At 35.6% G+C, this 17,268-nt stretch overlaps 1 protein-coding gene across 5 annotated transcripts in view; it reads left to right on the top strand.

Moving 5' to 3' along the window:
- GALNTL6 (polypeptide N-acetylgalactosaminyltransferase like 6) overlaps positions 1-17,268 on the top strand; it is a 472,134-nt gene that overhangs the window by 149,273 nt on the left and 305,593 nt on the right. For all 5 annotated transcript variants that reach the window (XR_008449564.1, XR_008449563.1, XR_008449562.1 and 2 more), the window contains exon 2: positions 10,550-10,658. Coding sequence is in view for 2 of the 5 variants with exons in the window: in XM_054064636.1 (XP_053920611.1) it covers positions 10,550-10,658 (109 nt within the window). In the remaining 3 variants the exon portion in view is untranslated. The remainder of the gene's footprint in view (positions 1-10,549; positions 10,659-17,268) is intronic.

Genomic DNA, 17,268 nt, shown 5'->3' with positions numbered 1-17,268 from the left:
CAAGCAGGAGAAGTGCAAGAACTGTTAGATCATCATTGATAGTAATTTAGTAATTTTAAGGATAATGATATGAATCCTGTTGAACTTTGGTATCTTTTCAGGTTGGTGATGTAATTCTATCTTGAGTCTCTTAATTATCTATAAACTTTTCAGTTATTTGTCCACTTTAATTAAAAGAATTCACTGCTGCTTCATAAAAGACTATGAGGTTAGGTTGGAAGTATTAATATGAAGTATATGAATGCACAATGTGGGTATGCTAGGCAATTTTATTGTCAGAGAGGGAAAAAGCATGTTACAATAAGTGGTTTAATCTTATTTTCAGGAAATGATTGCCTCCAGGTACTTGTCTTAGTTCTTTGTCCAGTTAGTATTAACGTTTCTTGTTGGTTTGTTTAGGGGGTTTTAATAAGCAGTTTATACTTGCTATTCTTAGTCTTATCCAATTACTAGCAAAGGAATGCTGTTCTTTTTTGAAGTTTCATATACTCCCCGGGTCAGCAACAAGAGCTGAGAAGAAGCAGAAAAAATAAGAGCATTTAATCTAGAGGAGAGAGTAATTTTCATGTCCATGAAATGTAGCTGCTGGAAAGGAAATACGTTATTCCTGTCCCTGGTGAAAAGAACAAAGAAATAAAAGCCTTAAATTACAGCAAGTAATGCAGGTTAGATGAAAGGGGAAGTTTTCTAATTGCAAGAATAATTAAGTACTGAAGTAGACTGCCTTGAGAGATTGTGCAGTCTCTGCTGTTGAAGGTCTTCAGGAGCAGATTAGTTAAATACTTCAGAAAAGTGATTTAGGCATATCCAGTCCTGATTTGTGGTGGGACAAGATTATGTCTCTTATGGACCTTCCAGATATATTTTTATGATTCTGTGACTGATTGTTAAATTTCGCACAGTAAAAACTGGCTTAAACTTTTCTGTATTACTGAATATATTGTTGGTGTTTCAACAGAGAAGGGCAGCAACAGGGCAGCAGCAGGAGCTGCCATAATATCTTGGTATTAAGATTCTTCAGAACTTCTTCAGTATTAGTTAACCCATTCTTGCAAATAAGTGGATTCAGTTTAAGGAGAACAAAATCTATTCTCTTTTAGTATGTTAAGATATTCACTATATCGTTGTATTATTGCTCATTTGGAAGAAAATAAGAGATAGAAAATCTTTTTCTCACAAGAAAGGAGTATACTAAACAATGTTATTTTGTCAAATCTCCTTTAATTTACTTTATTTTTAGAGAGTTACCTATAAATTGTGTTTATGTGAGAATGGTTTGACTTAAAAACACAAAAGAAGAGAAAGGAAGTGATCATGGGAATATATATGGGATTGAGAACGGAGCAAGCATGGAAATAAGTCAGATTCAGAAGGCATGATGAGAACCAAAAACCAAATCCCAAGCTCCCTAAGAAAACTAAAACCAGTTTATTAATAGCAGGAACAAGAGTTATAGTGCAGGCTGGAATAAAATGTAATCTAAATGTAATAAAACTTTACATAGGGAAGTAAAACAGTCTGGAGCTCATAGCTTAGGAACTGTATTTTTAAAACATGGATGCTGCTTATAGACTTTTCTTTTGATCATCTGTTAACATGCACAGTCCCTGAAAATTTTAGTCCCAAACTTCATCACACTGGAATCACTAGCAAGACTGTTGTTGGCATCAGTAAACCTGCACTGCGTTCAAAGCACAGAAATTGTCATGCTTCCAAAGGCCTTGGAAGAAGTCGCCTTCTCAGCACTGTGTCTTAAGAAGGCTGAAAATAATGCAAACATGTCAGTTATGTTTAATCAGCTTTCCTTCTGTAGCAGTCAGTGGAATTTGTTTGAAAATCTCTTAAACAATGGAAATTACTATCCAATGGCCACATAAAGAAATAATTCTTCAAGAGATCAAGTAATGATGCATACGCTGCAGGATCAGAAGCCTGCTGATGAAGGGTGGGTGCTTGCTTTTGGGTAGATTAGTTTGATTCAAGGTCTTCTTTAAAGTGCAGGATAGTAATTCTTTTCCGACGTGTGTTCATTACTTTAGTTAATTAAACAATGTTTTGTTTTCTTTATTCCAGTGTAACCTAAAGTGCAAATTCCAAAATTGGGTATTAATGATGCATTTAATTGGTATGTTTTAATGCCAGTTCTTTAACTGATGGGTATTTTAGCAGGAAAGAAGAAAGACACTTATAATAGGAACAGCATTTCTTTCTGTGTTTGTTTGGGTTTTTTTTTTCCCATGGAAGTTTACTTTTTAGTACAGATACTATGGAGTATTTGTAAACAGATTAACACTATGTGACACTCAGCAAGACCATAAAGCGTGTTCCTCCTCTATATGGGCATTGCCAGAAATTTGAATAGTCTGCCAATCAGTGCTCTTGGAACATGATTTCTGTCATGGCATGGATCAGCAAATAGGTTTTAAACAAATCAGTCTTTTCCTTCTGATGTTTGTGAAAATTCTCAGACGATTGCATAAAATAAAGTTGTTGTATTTCACCTGTATGCTAGAGGCTGTTTTATAGTATGACAATTTATCTAGAGAGATTAGAATTTAAAGGTCATTAGCACCACGCCCCCCAAAAAACCCTACTTTTCTATTGTAACAATTAAAATATGTACGTGTAGAAATCTATTAGCTTTTACAAATACTCTGAGAACCTAAATTTATACTGCAATCAAAAATATAGAAAATGCTATCTTATTGATCGAAAAACAGATTTTTTGGTAGCAATTTTTTTTACTTAATGCTAAAACATGCCAGGTAGCAAGTTTGGCTCATGTTAGTTTCTGCATCTGAGCTTTCTCTTTTTACAATATTTCTATTGCAACAGTGTATGCAATAAATAAATAAATAAATAAATTTTAAAAAATTATCCTTTTCTATTGAAAATATTGGTCAGCTTGGGTTATTTTAAAAAATAATAAGTGGTAGCTATTTTTTTCTAGTATTGTGGGATCTCTAGGTCAGTGTTATCAGATTTGATGCAAAGCTGTTATCTGCTGAGACTTGAAGAATGTTACGTTCATGAAGAAAATGAAGGTTCTTATAAATAAAAAGTGCACCAAAGGAGAAAAAAAATTACGAAAAGCATCTGAAATTGTTGTTGTCTCATGCAGCAACAAATAGGTTTTCTTATTAGTGGGTATAAGTATAGTGAGTATTCTATGCTGTTTATAAAATATTTTCAATATATGTTCCGTAGATATTACCTAGGAGGATGTGCTTTTGCTAAAAGAAATTCAAAGGCAAATTACTTTAGAAGTAAGTTAGCATAAGAAAATATGAATGTTAATCACCATTGAAGCACTTCTTTTGAGTTCACGCAGTGGCCAATGCAAAACAGCATGATTCTTTCCATAATGAAAATCTAAAGACATTATTCTAAACTTGAGAAAAAAGTGTATATCTGAAAAGTCTATTAGCAGTAAGCACTATCTTACCATTTTATTCATCTGTGCAATATTGTGAATTGCAGGTAGTAAAAAAAAATGAATCAGCTCCATAACAGTAAATAGATTTCTGTCTACTTCACTTCTCTTCTCTTCTCTTCTCTTCTCTTCTCTTCTCTTCTCTTCTCTTCTCTTCTCTTCTCTTCTCTTCTCTTCTCTTCTCTTCTCTTCTCTTCTCTTCTCTTCTCCTCTCTTCTCTTCAAATTACTTCTTCACTATGGACCTAGGATTTGGGTATTTTGTGGTTTATTTTACTTTAGGAGAAGAGAAAGGCTGTTTATATAAAAGAACACACTTATCATTTCCTATGACCAAGTGGTGCATGTTTAAAAAACCCAAAACCATACCATATAGTATACTCTTTCAGCTATTACTCACAATCATTGTTTCTGTTGTTCATCAGAAGGGTCTTAGAGACCTTTGGTTCAAAACCCAACCAGTAGTGATGCTGGCAAAAATCCTACTGAGTCTCCACAAACCATTTACATTTTTTTTTGATGTAAATATATTCTGAAAGCTGCAATCGTGAAAAATAAGCAGCATTAACACCACATCAGGTGTGATTTTTAAACTTGATGAAAATGAATATTCCTATAGGCATGCAGGGTCTTCTGCAAGCTTACCTTTTGTGCTGGCAAAACACTGTTGAGTTGAAGGAGAAGGCCTGGAGAAGCAGCACACGGTTAGCATGTGTGTTCATTCAGAGCTGAATAGAATGCTTATATAGAAGCTTATGTTACTTAAGCTCAGTTTCTTTTCACCAAGTTGGAATTGACGCAAGTGAAAATAAAACATTAAAAAACGGGTTTAGGTGTTTTAGTTATTGAGCTAATCTTTCAGCAGCTTTGATCAGCTGGTGGAAAGACATTAGAGTTGCTTGCTCCATTCAGTGTAGATACTACCTCCTGTCCTACAGCTGGTTGCAACTGTGCTGTTCAGGAAGCCAAGGTTCACCACCAGGCTTTGTAGGTCACCTTTGGCAATATGTGGTGTTCCAGGTTCAACAGATATGGAGTCCAAACTCCAGCATTCACTGCATTTTATCCTGTGTCTGTGGAACTGGTAATGCCCTCATCCCGAAGGGTCTGGAGCATCTCTCATATGGGGAGAAGCTGAGGGAGCTAGGTCTGTTTTGACGTAAGGCAAGGATCGGGGGCATCTTATCAGTGTATATAAGTACCTGACTGCAGGAAGTAAAGAAGACTGAGCTAGACCATTCTTAGTGGTGCTGAGGGAAAAGGCAAAAAGCAGTGGGCACAAACTGAAATACAGAAAAACTCCATTTAGACCTACTGTGATGTGCCCAGAATAGCTAGTTAGCACTGTTCTGTCCCTCTCTGCTGTCTTGTTTTGAGGATTTAGAATACTTTTGCCTGTGTTACCCAAGTCAATTTTAGCAGTGAGGAAATACAAATATCAACTCTCTGGTTGCTTCTCTTTTAGAGTAATAAGAGATTCCAGCATGTAACTTATTGTTCATATGACAAAATAACTGAAGTTACCCTGGGCCTTTTGCCAAGCTGATAACAGATTTTTTGGAAATGTTAGATGTTGAAAGAAATGGTAAATAATTTTTGAAGATAGTTTAAACATATATCAGACAGGCGAAGCTCGAAACTTTCCTTGGAGTATCACCTGATGTAGTTTTGTATGTAGTTATGTATGGAGCATCACCCATGTAGTTAGCATTGTAGAAGTCTATGAACCCTTTTTCTGATAAATTATAAAATGCGTGTGTTTAAGATTCTGCATGCTGAGTGGCAGTGTGTACTGCAGGCTCTTAATCAATGATGGATGCCAGAGAGTATCTCTGCTAAAGAAGATGTTAGTTTTCTCATGCTGTTGTATGTTATTAAATACCTGTAATCTTCCATAATTTGATGTGATAAATCACAACCTTCCAGCATGGAAATACATCCTTACAGAGTTCTTGTTCACCCAGTGCACTCATGCACTAAGTCAATAGGAAATTTTGATGGTTTTAAAATTCATGTTTTAACTTAGTTTTTTCTGCAGTTTTGTGACTTTAACAATATAACTATAGTGCAGCAATAACAGCTTTTATACCTGTCTATAAAAATCTCAGTAATGAAATGCTTAGGGAGCTTGGCATTTTCTAAATAACATTATTAACAGCTTTAATTTTGAATTGATGGCATGATGCTACTGGGTTGTCCATGATATTTGAGAAACTAAAAGCACAGAAAGTCAGATATAAGTGTTTCAAAAATAAAATAACCTTGAGTCATTCAGATGTCGCAAACTAAATCAAGTGCTGCCCTTTTTTTGATGTGCTGGGCTAATTATTTCTACTAATGTAAATGTCAGTGCAATGAAGACTTATTTGCTGTGGCATAACAAATAAATGGCACAGGAAATCTGAGCATATGAAGAAATTAATCATGTCCTCAACTCTATTATATTGCTTGAAGTCAAAGGTTTAGAAAGCAATTGTATTTTTAAAATGTTTTAAAAGTACTGAAAAATAAAGTAAAAATAGAATGAAAAAGCAGTAATTGGATCTGAATGTATTGTGTTTTTTCTTCATTTTGAAATATTCTGGGCTTTAGAGCCTTTACCACCTTCTCTTGATAATATATAGTTGTTCTCTGCATTTTATTGAACAACCTTTGCTTTCTTTTCTGTGTCTTTCAACCTAATAAGGATATTCAGTTCTACAGCAGTTGTTGAAAGTATGTATGAGGGTAGCACTGTAGAATTAGGTCCCCCAAATGTCCCTCTGACTCTCATCTCTCTGCTGCGGACATCTCTTGTACATCCTGAAGTGCTGCTCTGATGAGCAGCATTTTGGGCAGGCAATGGCTAGCCAGAAGTGGTGCAGGACCAACTGGAACCATCTGCGAGGGCATCGAGAGGTGGGTATCCCAGTGGGCAGGGCAGTTGCCGGTCACCCCCCACAGCCTGACACCACATCTACCGCAGGCACTGCTCCCCTCCCAAAGGGACAGCATTCCAGAGATGGAGGACCTGTAGGAGCATGTAGCCTGGAGGTTCCAGACTATCAGCTTATATTTTCAGGCTGTGCGATGCCTGCTTTTGATATCTTTAGAAAAGATCATGGTAGAGCGAAATTACTAGTTGCAATACATTTATTTTATGGCAATGGGAGCTTCACAGGCATGTAAGGACTCTATTGTACTTATTTGCTCTGCATGATGCTTACATTCAGATCTCGGTAATATTTGGCAGTTCAGATGTAAGCCCTTCTTTTGTTTTTTAGCCCAATACTGAAGTGATACAGGAAAGGAAAATCACACAGTGTTCGGAATTTAAGAGTAGAGATGAAATGTTTGGATTTTATATCTTTTCTATAGATCAGCACATCCTTATGGGAAATAATATTTTAATTTTCATCCCTAATTCCCTTAGCTAGTCACTGCAACAGATTGGATGTTCCTGGTTTGTGGAAGTGGGAGAGCACTTGGCTTTTAGTGCTGCAGTGCTAATATTTCACTCTGATAATCTTGTGCTATAATTTAGCATCAACTGAAAAAGGGGAACTGTTTCAAAATCAGTAGTTTTGATGACTGTTTAACCTCTTGGGGAAGAAGCTTCATAAGAATGTCTGTCTCCCTATGCTTGTAACCACACCAGAGCAGAAAATTATGAAATGGACACCTTGTGATATTGCAGTGGATTTGTAAAAAACATATTGTGGTATATCTAGTGATACCACCTCTTTAAAGGCAATCCTTAACTTTTTCTGATAAAAGGATTAATTTAATTTACTCTATGTGTTCTGATGTTTTGTTTGTTTGTTTGTTTGTTTTGGTCAGAGCTTAGAATCCTGAGATTTATTTCTATTAGGAGTAAGGCAAAAAAATATAAATTATCCATTTTACACAATGCTATTTACAAATGCTATACAGGACCTTTTATTTCAAGAACAAAGTGGAATCAAACAACAGTTACTTTTATACTTCTCTTGAAACATCCCTTATGATATCTAGTCTCAGTACTTCTTTACTGCTTTTCTTTCCCATCTGCACTGTTTCCTGAGCAGGAACAAGTGCCTGTGTTTTAGGTAAGATTATTTCCTAAAATTCATTAAACAATTGGAAATGGTTATGCCGATCAGCATATGATGGGTTTTTAATGCGGTATTTAATTGTATATTGGTTTTTAGTAAAATAACCCTAGAGCTAGGGAGCAAATTATTGGGCTCAAGTGAATCTGTAATTATCTCATCTTTTTTTTTCAGAAAGGTGCATTTCAATTGGTATATCATCTTCCTTTGCCTCTAATTGTCTGCCTCCACAAAGTGAAATTTAAAATGAACGAGTTATTCAATGAAGGCACTTGTTTCTGAGTTTGAGCTTCCAAATGTCACAGCAGAGAAGCTTTTTTTCCCCCCTTTGAGGGATCTAATAGTCTGTGAGTGAGTTTTTTGATAATATTTTGGAGACTTATAATATTCTCTGTAATTGAACCAGATGTTGAGTCTTCTCTAGAGGAGGAAGATCTTCTGAGTCTGTGTAGTGGTGTATCAGCCTTGCATCCCAAAAGGTTTGAGGTTAATGTGTAAATGAAATAGTAGGACAGGTGCTGTGTGTAATATTGCTGTAGGTGGGTAATCCCTTTTGGACTGAAACACAAAAAATGTGCAACTCACAGCTGCACACTACGTGTAACAAATGGTTGGATGATAAATTGTTGTAGGTTTTTTCTGACAGCCAGTCAAAATCCAGCTTTTCATATGCAGAGGGATATTTGCTACTGTAATAGTGCTGCAATGATAAAAATAATTCTTAAGTTCAAGAGGCTAAGGGCTGTAGAGGCAGATCGCACTCTTTGTGGGTGTCTTACAGAAATGTTTAGGAAGGGAGAATCCTGAGTATTTTTCAGCTAATCAGCTGTGGTGGTTTCTCATTCCTATATATTGATATATCACTAAAGAATACATATAAGCATTGCTTCTATGTTAGGGTGAGGTATTGGGTGGGGCAGGGGTGCCTGGGCCTTCTCCTTTCTCTTAACTTTATTTCCACTGGACCTACTGTATATGCTTAAGCATCATGGTTAACACTATCGCAGCCTGCGTTGTACTTTACACTTCTAACTTTCAGAAACAAGCTATTTAATATTACTATTAGAATGTTAGCATTATTTGAACTCAAAAATTGTTGAAATTAATGAGTTCATTTAAAGGACATGACAGGTAGGATACTTTGATAAAATTAAATAGTTTTACCACGATATCTTAAGTTCTTCAGTTCTTCCAGCTGTGAACCTCTGACTTGTATTATATTAAAACACAACAACAGAGTATTTTCTTGGACTATGTCTGCAAAAGTTGTGGTAGAGGAATAAACACAGGCTGGATTGCGTTTTGGTGATTTGTAATATAAGTTACCTTTAATATTAAAACTAAAAAGGGTACATCATGTTAACTGAAAGGGATGGATTTTTTCTCAGTAATTCAGGGATTTATTGGTGAACACTGACCTCACAATACCTTGCCCTGAATATCCAACATCCGTAGAAATATCAGCTGACCAGAAGCAGAGATTTTTTGCATGAATATTTGTCATCTGGGATTTCTAGATTCCTTTGCTCAAAGGTTACCAGCCGTGCCTGGCATTCCTCACTTATTGCTTACAACTCTGCAAGTCTTTGAATCCCAGTTTTAAAGGTGGCTCAGCTACCAGATCCACATAATGTAGCCTGGCAAACATTTATCTGTCCTAAAAAGAGAAAGGCTAACAGAAAATGCTGGGACAACTTCACTTGGAGCTACTGAGTATCATCTGGATTTTGTGCTGCCAGTAGTGTAAAATCAGTAGGAGAAGATGGATGAGTCCGATGTGTATTGGGTTTACACATTTTGTACATGAAGTTCAGAACATCACTTTTACATATGAACAGATTTTTGTAGGGCTTTCACCATTTCTTAGTAGGTGGCTGATCAAATGTTGCTTACCTGGAACTGCTTTTCAAGTGTGTTTTCGCATACCCTTTGATAACATTTGAAACACGCGTTATGCTTATGCCCTTAATTCTGGACAATTTACTAGTTCAAACCTAGAATTAACAGAACTAGAGTTTTCATGTTACTCCTAAGCAGCAATGAAACTCTTCCTCACTTTCCTCAGTGCAGTTATAACAGATTATCATCTTTGCTTGTCAAAATTTTCTCCGCTTCTTTTACCACATTTTTTTATAAATTAAGCATTTAGAAAAAGGCTGACTTTATTTGAACCCTTCTGCAGCTTTGTGCTACTTCTGAAAGATCTAAATTTTGTGTTCGTGCAAGGTACTTCTAAAGGTACTTTTCTATTTTATTTTTTATAAATTACCAGAAGTGAGATAGAATGAGAAAGAAAAAGACAGCCTCTAGAAAGATGAATTTGCTTGGGAGCTAGAAGTAGTTCGTAGCTTAACTTGAGAATCTAGAGTCTCAAAAGGTGAAGTCAGCTTACCAGCTGTGTGTTGCATGGAGGTTTTTTGGTTGGTTTTGATTTTTTGGGGTTTTTTGGAGGGATGGTGGTGGCGATAGGGTTCCTTTTTTCCTCTTAGCTCTTACCATGAAGAAAGAGCTACAGGATTTGAAAGTGATTTAAGAGTCTCTTTGTTCCATGCCTCTGAATGCAGTGAGACTGACCTTATATAAATAACAATAACTCATTATTAAGTATTAAAAAAATCCAAAAAGCAAACTTCAACATTGGAAGGTGCTGAGTAACTATAACTCATAGTTTTGTACAAGTGATAGTTGAAAGAAAAAACAAGGTACTTAGTGAGTTGAAGGGGAAGGCATTTGTTTAAATCTGTTCAGTTTTAGTGGTCCACTTCCTTCCATGAGCTTCTTGCCGAGCAATCACAGCAGGATACTGCTGGAAAGAGAAATGTTAAGCACGAGTTGTGTGACTTACTTTGATTAGTTGTTTGTCAGAACTAAATTCATGGTTTTGTCACACTCTTGAGAAAAAAAAGCTTAATTTACCATGGTAAAGTTTCAATATTTTTGTTGGATAAACTGATCATTTAGTTGCCTGTGCCACACTGAAGGTTTTGTTCTGTAATAATGCAAACCATATATGTATGTAAATATTTGTTTGTTTACTGTTTTCACAGACGCTTCCACTGGGTCTAGGAGATGGACACCTGTTTACCTGGACTGATGGCTTGAAAAGGAAGGACTGGCATGATTATGAAAGCATTCAGAAAGATGCTATGCGCTCAGGTATACATAAATTCAGAGCAAATTTAAATGGTTTATTCATTCTTTCTCCATGTGGTTGTTTTTTCTTTTGAGTTAGCTAAAAAGCATTCTTAACAGCCTTTTTCTTTGCTTGCAGCATGTCACAAGGACATAATGTTCTGAACTGAAGGGTCAAACCAAGTACGAATACCTTATCTCTGAAAATAGCGAAGTGAAAATAAAAATAATGTTTCATGCCAAAAGCCATATAATGACTGTACAAGGAAACAGACACAAATATTATTAACAAATTATTTTTCAGATTGAAATCAGTTGTTACATTGTGATCAAATATAATCAAAAGCGTTAGTTTCCAAAGGGGTATACCTTACAACTGAAGCTGAATTGATTTAAAACCCGAGTCCACTATGTATAATTGTCAAGAATGAGCTTTAACCCTTTTACCATTGTCAAGCTCCAATCCTTTACTCTTGCTAAAGCTACTTCACTTCATTCTGACAGTCTAAAATCTGCAATTTGCAGATACGCTGAAGGACACCTTGTTACAGTGAGTGAGGTAATTTTATTGTACCATCATGTGCTGTATGCCATATATGCAAAGAGAGGTTTGTGTTCCTCTTTCTGTCATCAGAGCATGTTGAGATTGGAATCTTTCTTTTATTTTATAGTTTACAACTATTCAGTGTAAAATGAATTAAATTAAAAGGAAGAGAAACAGCAGTTGAATTGCACCTTAATCTGTATCTGAAAATTATTATTTTACAAAGACCAATCTACTATTGTAAATTAAATTACACTGTCTTAATCCCATTACCAGAAGACACGCAATATGTCCTCCAAAATACCTCCAAAACTGAATTCATTTGACAGATTTGTAAGATTTGATAAGTATCTAATTTTGCAGGGGCCAGAAACAGTAAAATATTTCAACTGTAGGCTAATGTGTTTTTCCTTTTCTTTTGAATCCTTTTGATCACATGTGGTTAGGAGGAAAAAAGGTGGGGAGGGGGGTGAAATTATTCTAGGTATTTAGGAGCTCTCAGGTTAATGTTATGCATATATAGGAATATAGTGTTATCTGGTTAGAATGGACCTTTTTGAGAGGAATGCACTGATGCTTTGGCAATATGCTTTTGATTCTAAGTATGTAATGTGGACCACATATGTTTTGGAAAATAAACAGTAATACTTATGATGATCTGATGGACAGCCATAGCATCGAAACACTTCTTCACTGAAAGGGTTATCAAGCACTGGCAGAGGCTGCCCAGGGAGGTGATAGAGTCCCGATCCCTGGAGGTATTTAAAAGATGAGTAGATTAAGTGCTTAGGGATATTATTTAGTAGTAGACAGGTATGATCTCAAAGGTCTTTTCCAAACTAGGGATTCTATGATTCTATGAAATTTAAGAGTCATTTCCGATTTACTCATGGGTATTTTCTTTTCTCTGTGACTCAATTTCTTGAAAAGAGATAACTTTCTGGCTCTGCTAACAATGTCGTAGGATATTGTTTCTTACTGGTGGAGAAAATACAAAGTAGTCTTTGGCCTCCTGATTTCTTAACAGCTGGTTTGTCCAACAGCCATATTTTTTTCTCTTCTCTAGTGAATTAGCATGTGATGTAGGACTGCACTGCTATTGCTTTTGCTTATCACAGCAAGGCTTTTCCACATCTGATACACAGATGTGGAAAACAGCAATCAGCTCTTACATGTATGCCCAGCTTCATCTTCTGTAACAGAATACCTACTGTACAGCCACCACTGAAAGGAAATTGTCATCCAGTCCGCTCAAATTTTCCCCCCGGCTTCAAACCACGTGTCATTTTGATTTACAGAAGAAAAAAACCCAAACAAGCCAACACTAGAATTAAGAAATTGCATTTTCTGAACTTGACACAGGTAGGTTAAAAATTCCGCACTGATAGATCTTCAGATACACTTGCCACGTGAGTAATTCCTTCATTTCCAGAAATGATAATGATGCAGTACCATCATAAATGGTTACAATTTAATAAATGATTTCTTAGTAGTCAAATGCAAGGTCAGTGAATCAGATAATTCAGGCATCCTAGATAGGTAATTTTCTTGCAAAGATTAAATGACCTGGGGATCTTCAGGTAACTTGTGATGTATTTTCTGCCATGAATAAAAAGACTAAAGTGATCCTAGATAGATATGTAAGGAAATTAATTTGTGTGATACTGGTAGAAGTATTATTTAGTAATTCAGTGTAGATGAATACCCAACCTTTCTGAGGGAAATTATGTATAGATCTTTGCTGCAAAAGAAAGCATCATGATGTTTGGTGTTGATCTTTTCTAATTAAGACATCACAATTTTTATTTCAAAATGATGCTTTACCTTGGTTCTTGATTGCTTTCAAGTCCCTAAGATAGAGGAATTTTATAAAAGTATTTATTCTTTCATTTCCAAAATTTGTTTTGTTTCTTTGTCTAGAAAATAGGAAATCATTTATTCACATGTTGCTTTTCTTTCCTTATCTGTACAGAACTTTTGAAACTTACAAGGCCGCCAGGTGAGAGATAGGAAGGATATTGGTCCAGGTGACTGAGAAATAAGTCTGCTATGCTTCAGAATTTCCCCCATATTTATTTGTATTGCTGATGGTTGTTCCTTTAAAAAAAAATCAAAAAACATGCAGAAAAAAAAACCAACAAAAACACCATCGTCACTGAGACAGAGTGCCGAAGAGATTTGTGCTGTATTTCATGATCTGGTTTGTTTTCTTTAAAAAGCTAACCAAAGAGCATCCCAATTTTACACGTACATACAAACTGAATAACCAGTGCCTGTTCCCTCTGAAGGAAAGACTGCACCTGGATACACTGTTCATTAGGAAATTAATTTTTTGCTCTTTTCAGATAATGTGATAAATAACCTTTTGAATAACCAGGTTTGCCATCCTATACCTATTGTCATTGTAGGTATTCTTTATTTAAAATTTCTAATTCTGTCTGGAATCTTCACAGTTCTATGACTTCTATGATAGAATGAATTTGAGGTTAACTGTATGTTTTTATATGCTCTGATGTTTATTACTGCTTTTTTATTATGAGTTAGGAAAAACACTGGAACTTAATTTGCTGTCCTACCTGCAGCTTATTACTTTTTCACAAGTTTTTAATGTGATTCCAATATTTTCGGTCTCTCTGAGCAGAACTGAAAGTTGAAAAACAGTTCTAAGAATTTTAGTATGTTAATTTTGATACATGAATCCAAGACATGAATCCAAGAAGCCAATAGAGGGGATGTGCTGTTGCGTTCTGGAAGTACTAATTGCTATAGTGTTGGTAGAACTGGGAAGATAGCCAATTAGTTGACAGTTATCCGAGCCCTGATTTACTCAAAGGAAGAAAGGAACATTTAATGACTTATATTAAATGTACTGCTCATCAGTACAGAATAGACATAGTGAAGTAAAAATTATTTCTCTCAGTCTTTCATCCCAATCACTTCCAGTTTTCTCTGAATATTATTCTGCCATTACTTCAAAACCAGTGACTGAAATACAGAAATAGGAAAGCAAAAGTTTACCTTAAAAAAACCCAACCAAAACCAAAAGCCTCTTCTTGACTAAACAGTTCCGATAGATGCCTTAGGTTTCCACTCTCTGAAGTAACCCACATCTTGCAATGGAGAGGGTAGGAACAGAATAAGCTAATCGGAGAAACTGATCTTTGTTGGAGCTGATATGTTAGGCCATCTTTTTGACAAGAAATCAGCATTTAAGCTATTACATTAGTTTCCTCTGGGAATACAACTGATGACATGCCTTGATGAAGAATATGCTTAATTTGCATTGAAGAAATATGAGACCTATAAACAAATGCAAATCTTACATCTGTCATCGTTTATGTTCCTGCAAGTAGTAAACAATGTCTTATGCGTATCAGCAGAGCATTCTTGCTTTGCAGTTCAGAGCTGTGAGTGCACCCTGTGTAAACACAGCTTGTGTAGTAATAGCCTAGATAGCTATCTGTAGGCTTATTAGTCCAGCTGCAGCAACACTGATTGTAAAAGGGCAGTGTAAGTCTGCCTTAATCTCTGGACAGAGTAGAGATCCAGGATGCTGGAGCCCCTGATATTGCCATTTATCAGCACTGACTTGGCAAGGGTTTTTTTGTTTCATCAGATTTCCGTAGTTCCCTTTGGTTGTCTGGGAAGAGCTCTAAGGATAGGTCCATAAATATGTTCATCTCAGGATCATGGCAACTATTGTAGTACCGATGGCCTCTGATTTTTCCAGGCTTTCTGTGCAGAACTAGGAGTCAGAGATCCCTGAATGCTCCCACGACTGATGAGATTCACAGGAGAGAGCCATGAAGGCTCTAAGGCAGTGATTCAAAAGCATCCTTGAGGAGAAATTCCGTTGATTCCACCTCTGTCTTTATGTCCTGGGTAGTGAGACTAAGAGTCCTAGAGAATCAGTCAATGTCATTGTTACTCCATTTCTGAAAATTGTATCTTGTTTCCCTCAAGAAGTAGTAAGCTGTATGTACTCATTAATTACAAGTAATAGCAGTAATGATGAATTACAGCCCTTCTCAGAGAAAAGGAAGTATTCAAATGTGTGAATCTTGGGCTTTTAAAGAAGTACAGATTGTATATTTATATTTAAACATGGTGCTATTTCTGATCCGGCTGTTTCTAACTACAAGTGATAGCTTTCTCATTGTGAACTGCTGCAGAAGGGGAACTGAAGGAGTAGAAAAATGGAAACTTTCCAGCTGAGCAGAACTGATGGAAAACAAAAGTAAGATTTAATTTCTGAAAACTTTTTTCATCAATTCTGTTAATGAAATTAATAGCCTATAAAGTGATGTAGAAAGGTTGCATACTGCAAGTTCCAAGGTGTTTTTTTTGTTTTCAGTTTCTCCTTCACATTGTTTTAGAAAGACAACATTTCAAAGAACTGTTCTTTAAATACCTTCTCATTTTTTTCCTCTTTTTCTCTTTATAACGTGTTGGAAATGTTTTTGACTGCTTGCATGTGTATGTCGAAATGATTGTGTTCTATGAGGCACATTGAAAATTCAGTGTAGTTGAAAACAAATTTCTGAGAGAATGGTAACGGATAAGGAGCTGTGCTTATAGCACTAACTATGAATTTATAAAAACCTTTGTCTTCCAAAAGAAATTGGTTGAGGAATTGATAAAATGACTTCTAAGATGTGGCTTGTCGATACTTCTATGTTTGACTGTCAAGTCATTTTGCTCCTGTCTGGTAAAAAGATCTCAAAGGGAAAAGCTTTTAGAATGTGCTGTATGACCTAATGGTTATCCCAGCAGTTATTGAGCCATTTACATAGCCTTTTTTCCCTCCTGTTTGTATAATTTAATAGCAAGGAAGACTTATGTGGAGGGAAGGAATGAAGGTTTTTAATTCTTTCCTATATTCAGTATAGTCTTTACCTTTCTGCTTCTTTGAAATGTTATCTTGACCGGGAGAAAAGGATTTTAAAGATCTTGACCTTTACATGCCTCAGTGCAGCCGTTTCATAAAGATTAGATCTATAAACAAACAGACAGTATGTTCTATAGTTCTGTAATCATACGTACAGATTAGTTGTATAAACAAACTAAACAGAGACATTGAAAAAGAAGTGAGCTGTATATCTTTGTGATGAAAACAGAAATAAATCACACGATATTCTTAGGGTGGAGTGTTAAATGGGGGCAAAAGAATTGAGTGCTTTTGTACCACCATAAAAATAGTAAACATCTGTGATTTGACTTCTATGTTACCTAAACAAATTGTGCACTATTGATTTTTTTTTTCCCATCACTTCTGTTCAAGATTTTTTTGAGAATGATGTGCAGCAGAAAAATTCCTCAAGCTTCCTTGGTTAATCTTTATCATTTTCAACAGTGCCTATTCTTAAGTTCAAAAGAACCCGTCAATGCAAAGCCTAGTGCCAGAGTGCCTCTAGGAGATATGAGGCAGCATCATGCAGATAGCGACATTAAGTGTAATTCCCTATTGGTTATGAAAAAAATTACTTCTGTGATACTTATATAGATACACATAATGAAAGTTGAGTGGGAAAGATGCATATACTAAAATATTGATTTACTTATCCTGTATTTCAGATGGGATTATACACTTGGAATTCTGTCAGCTTTATATATCAAACAAATTTACTACATTTAATTTAGGCCCCTGAATCTGCAATTGCTTTAGAAAGAATTTGAGAACTTGCAATATAATTGGAACTATAGTGATAGCCAAAGTCTCAATAAACAGTCGTAACTTAATTGTTCATAGTATTAATCATTAATATCCTTCATGAAGTTTACGTCTTGCTACGTAAAGGGGAAAAACGTTCATCAGTTTGTCTTAATGCAAGCCTGACATGATTAAAAAATTCTAAAATATTCTAAAATATAATGTTAATCATTACTTGTCAAGGAGACAGCATATAAAGGATACATAATATGAAAGCGTATTATACTATCAAATATTAATTTGGAAAGAGACACTTTTCAGTGATGCCTTCTCCAGAAGTTTAAACCCCGATGTCTAGAAGACATGGTTCATTTTGGGTTTTGCTTAAGTTTTTCCATGGATGGCTACAAACTTGCTTCCTCAGATAATGAAATGTCATC

Source organism: Cuculus canorus, chromosome 4 (assembly GCF_017976375.1).
Source record: "Cuculus canorus isolate bCucCan1 chromosome 4, bCucCan1.pri, whole genome shotgun sequence".
Classification (NCBI taxonomy): domain Eukaryota; kingdom Metazoa; phylum Chordata; class Aves; order Cuculiformes; family Cuculidae; genus Cuculus; species Cuculus canorus.
This window is presented reverse-complemented; position numbering and strand designations above follow the sequence as displayed.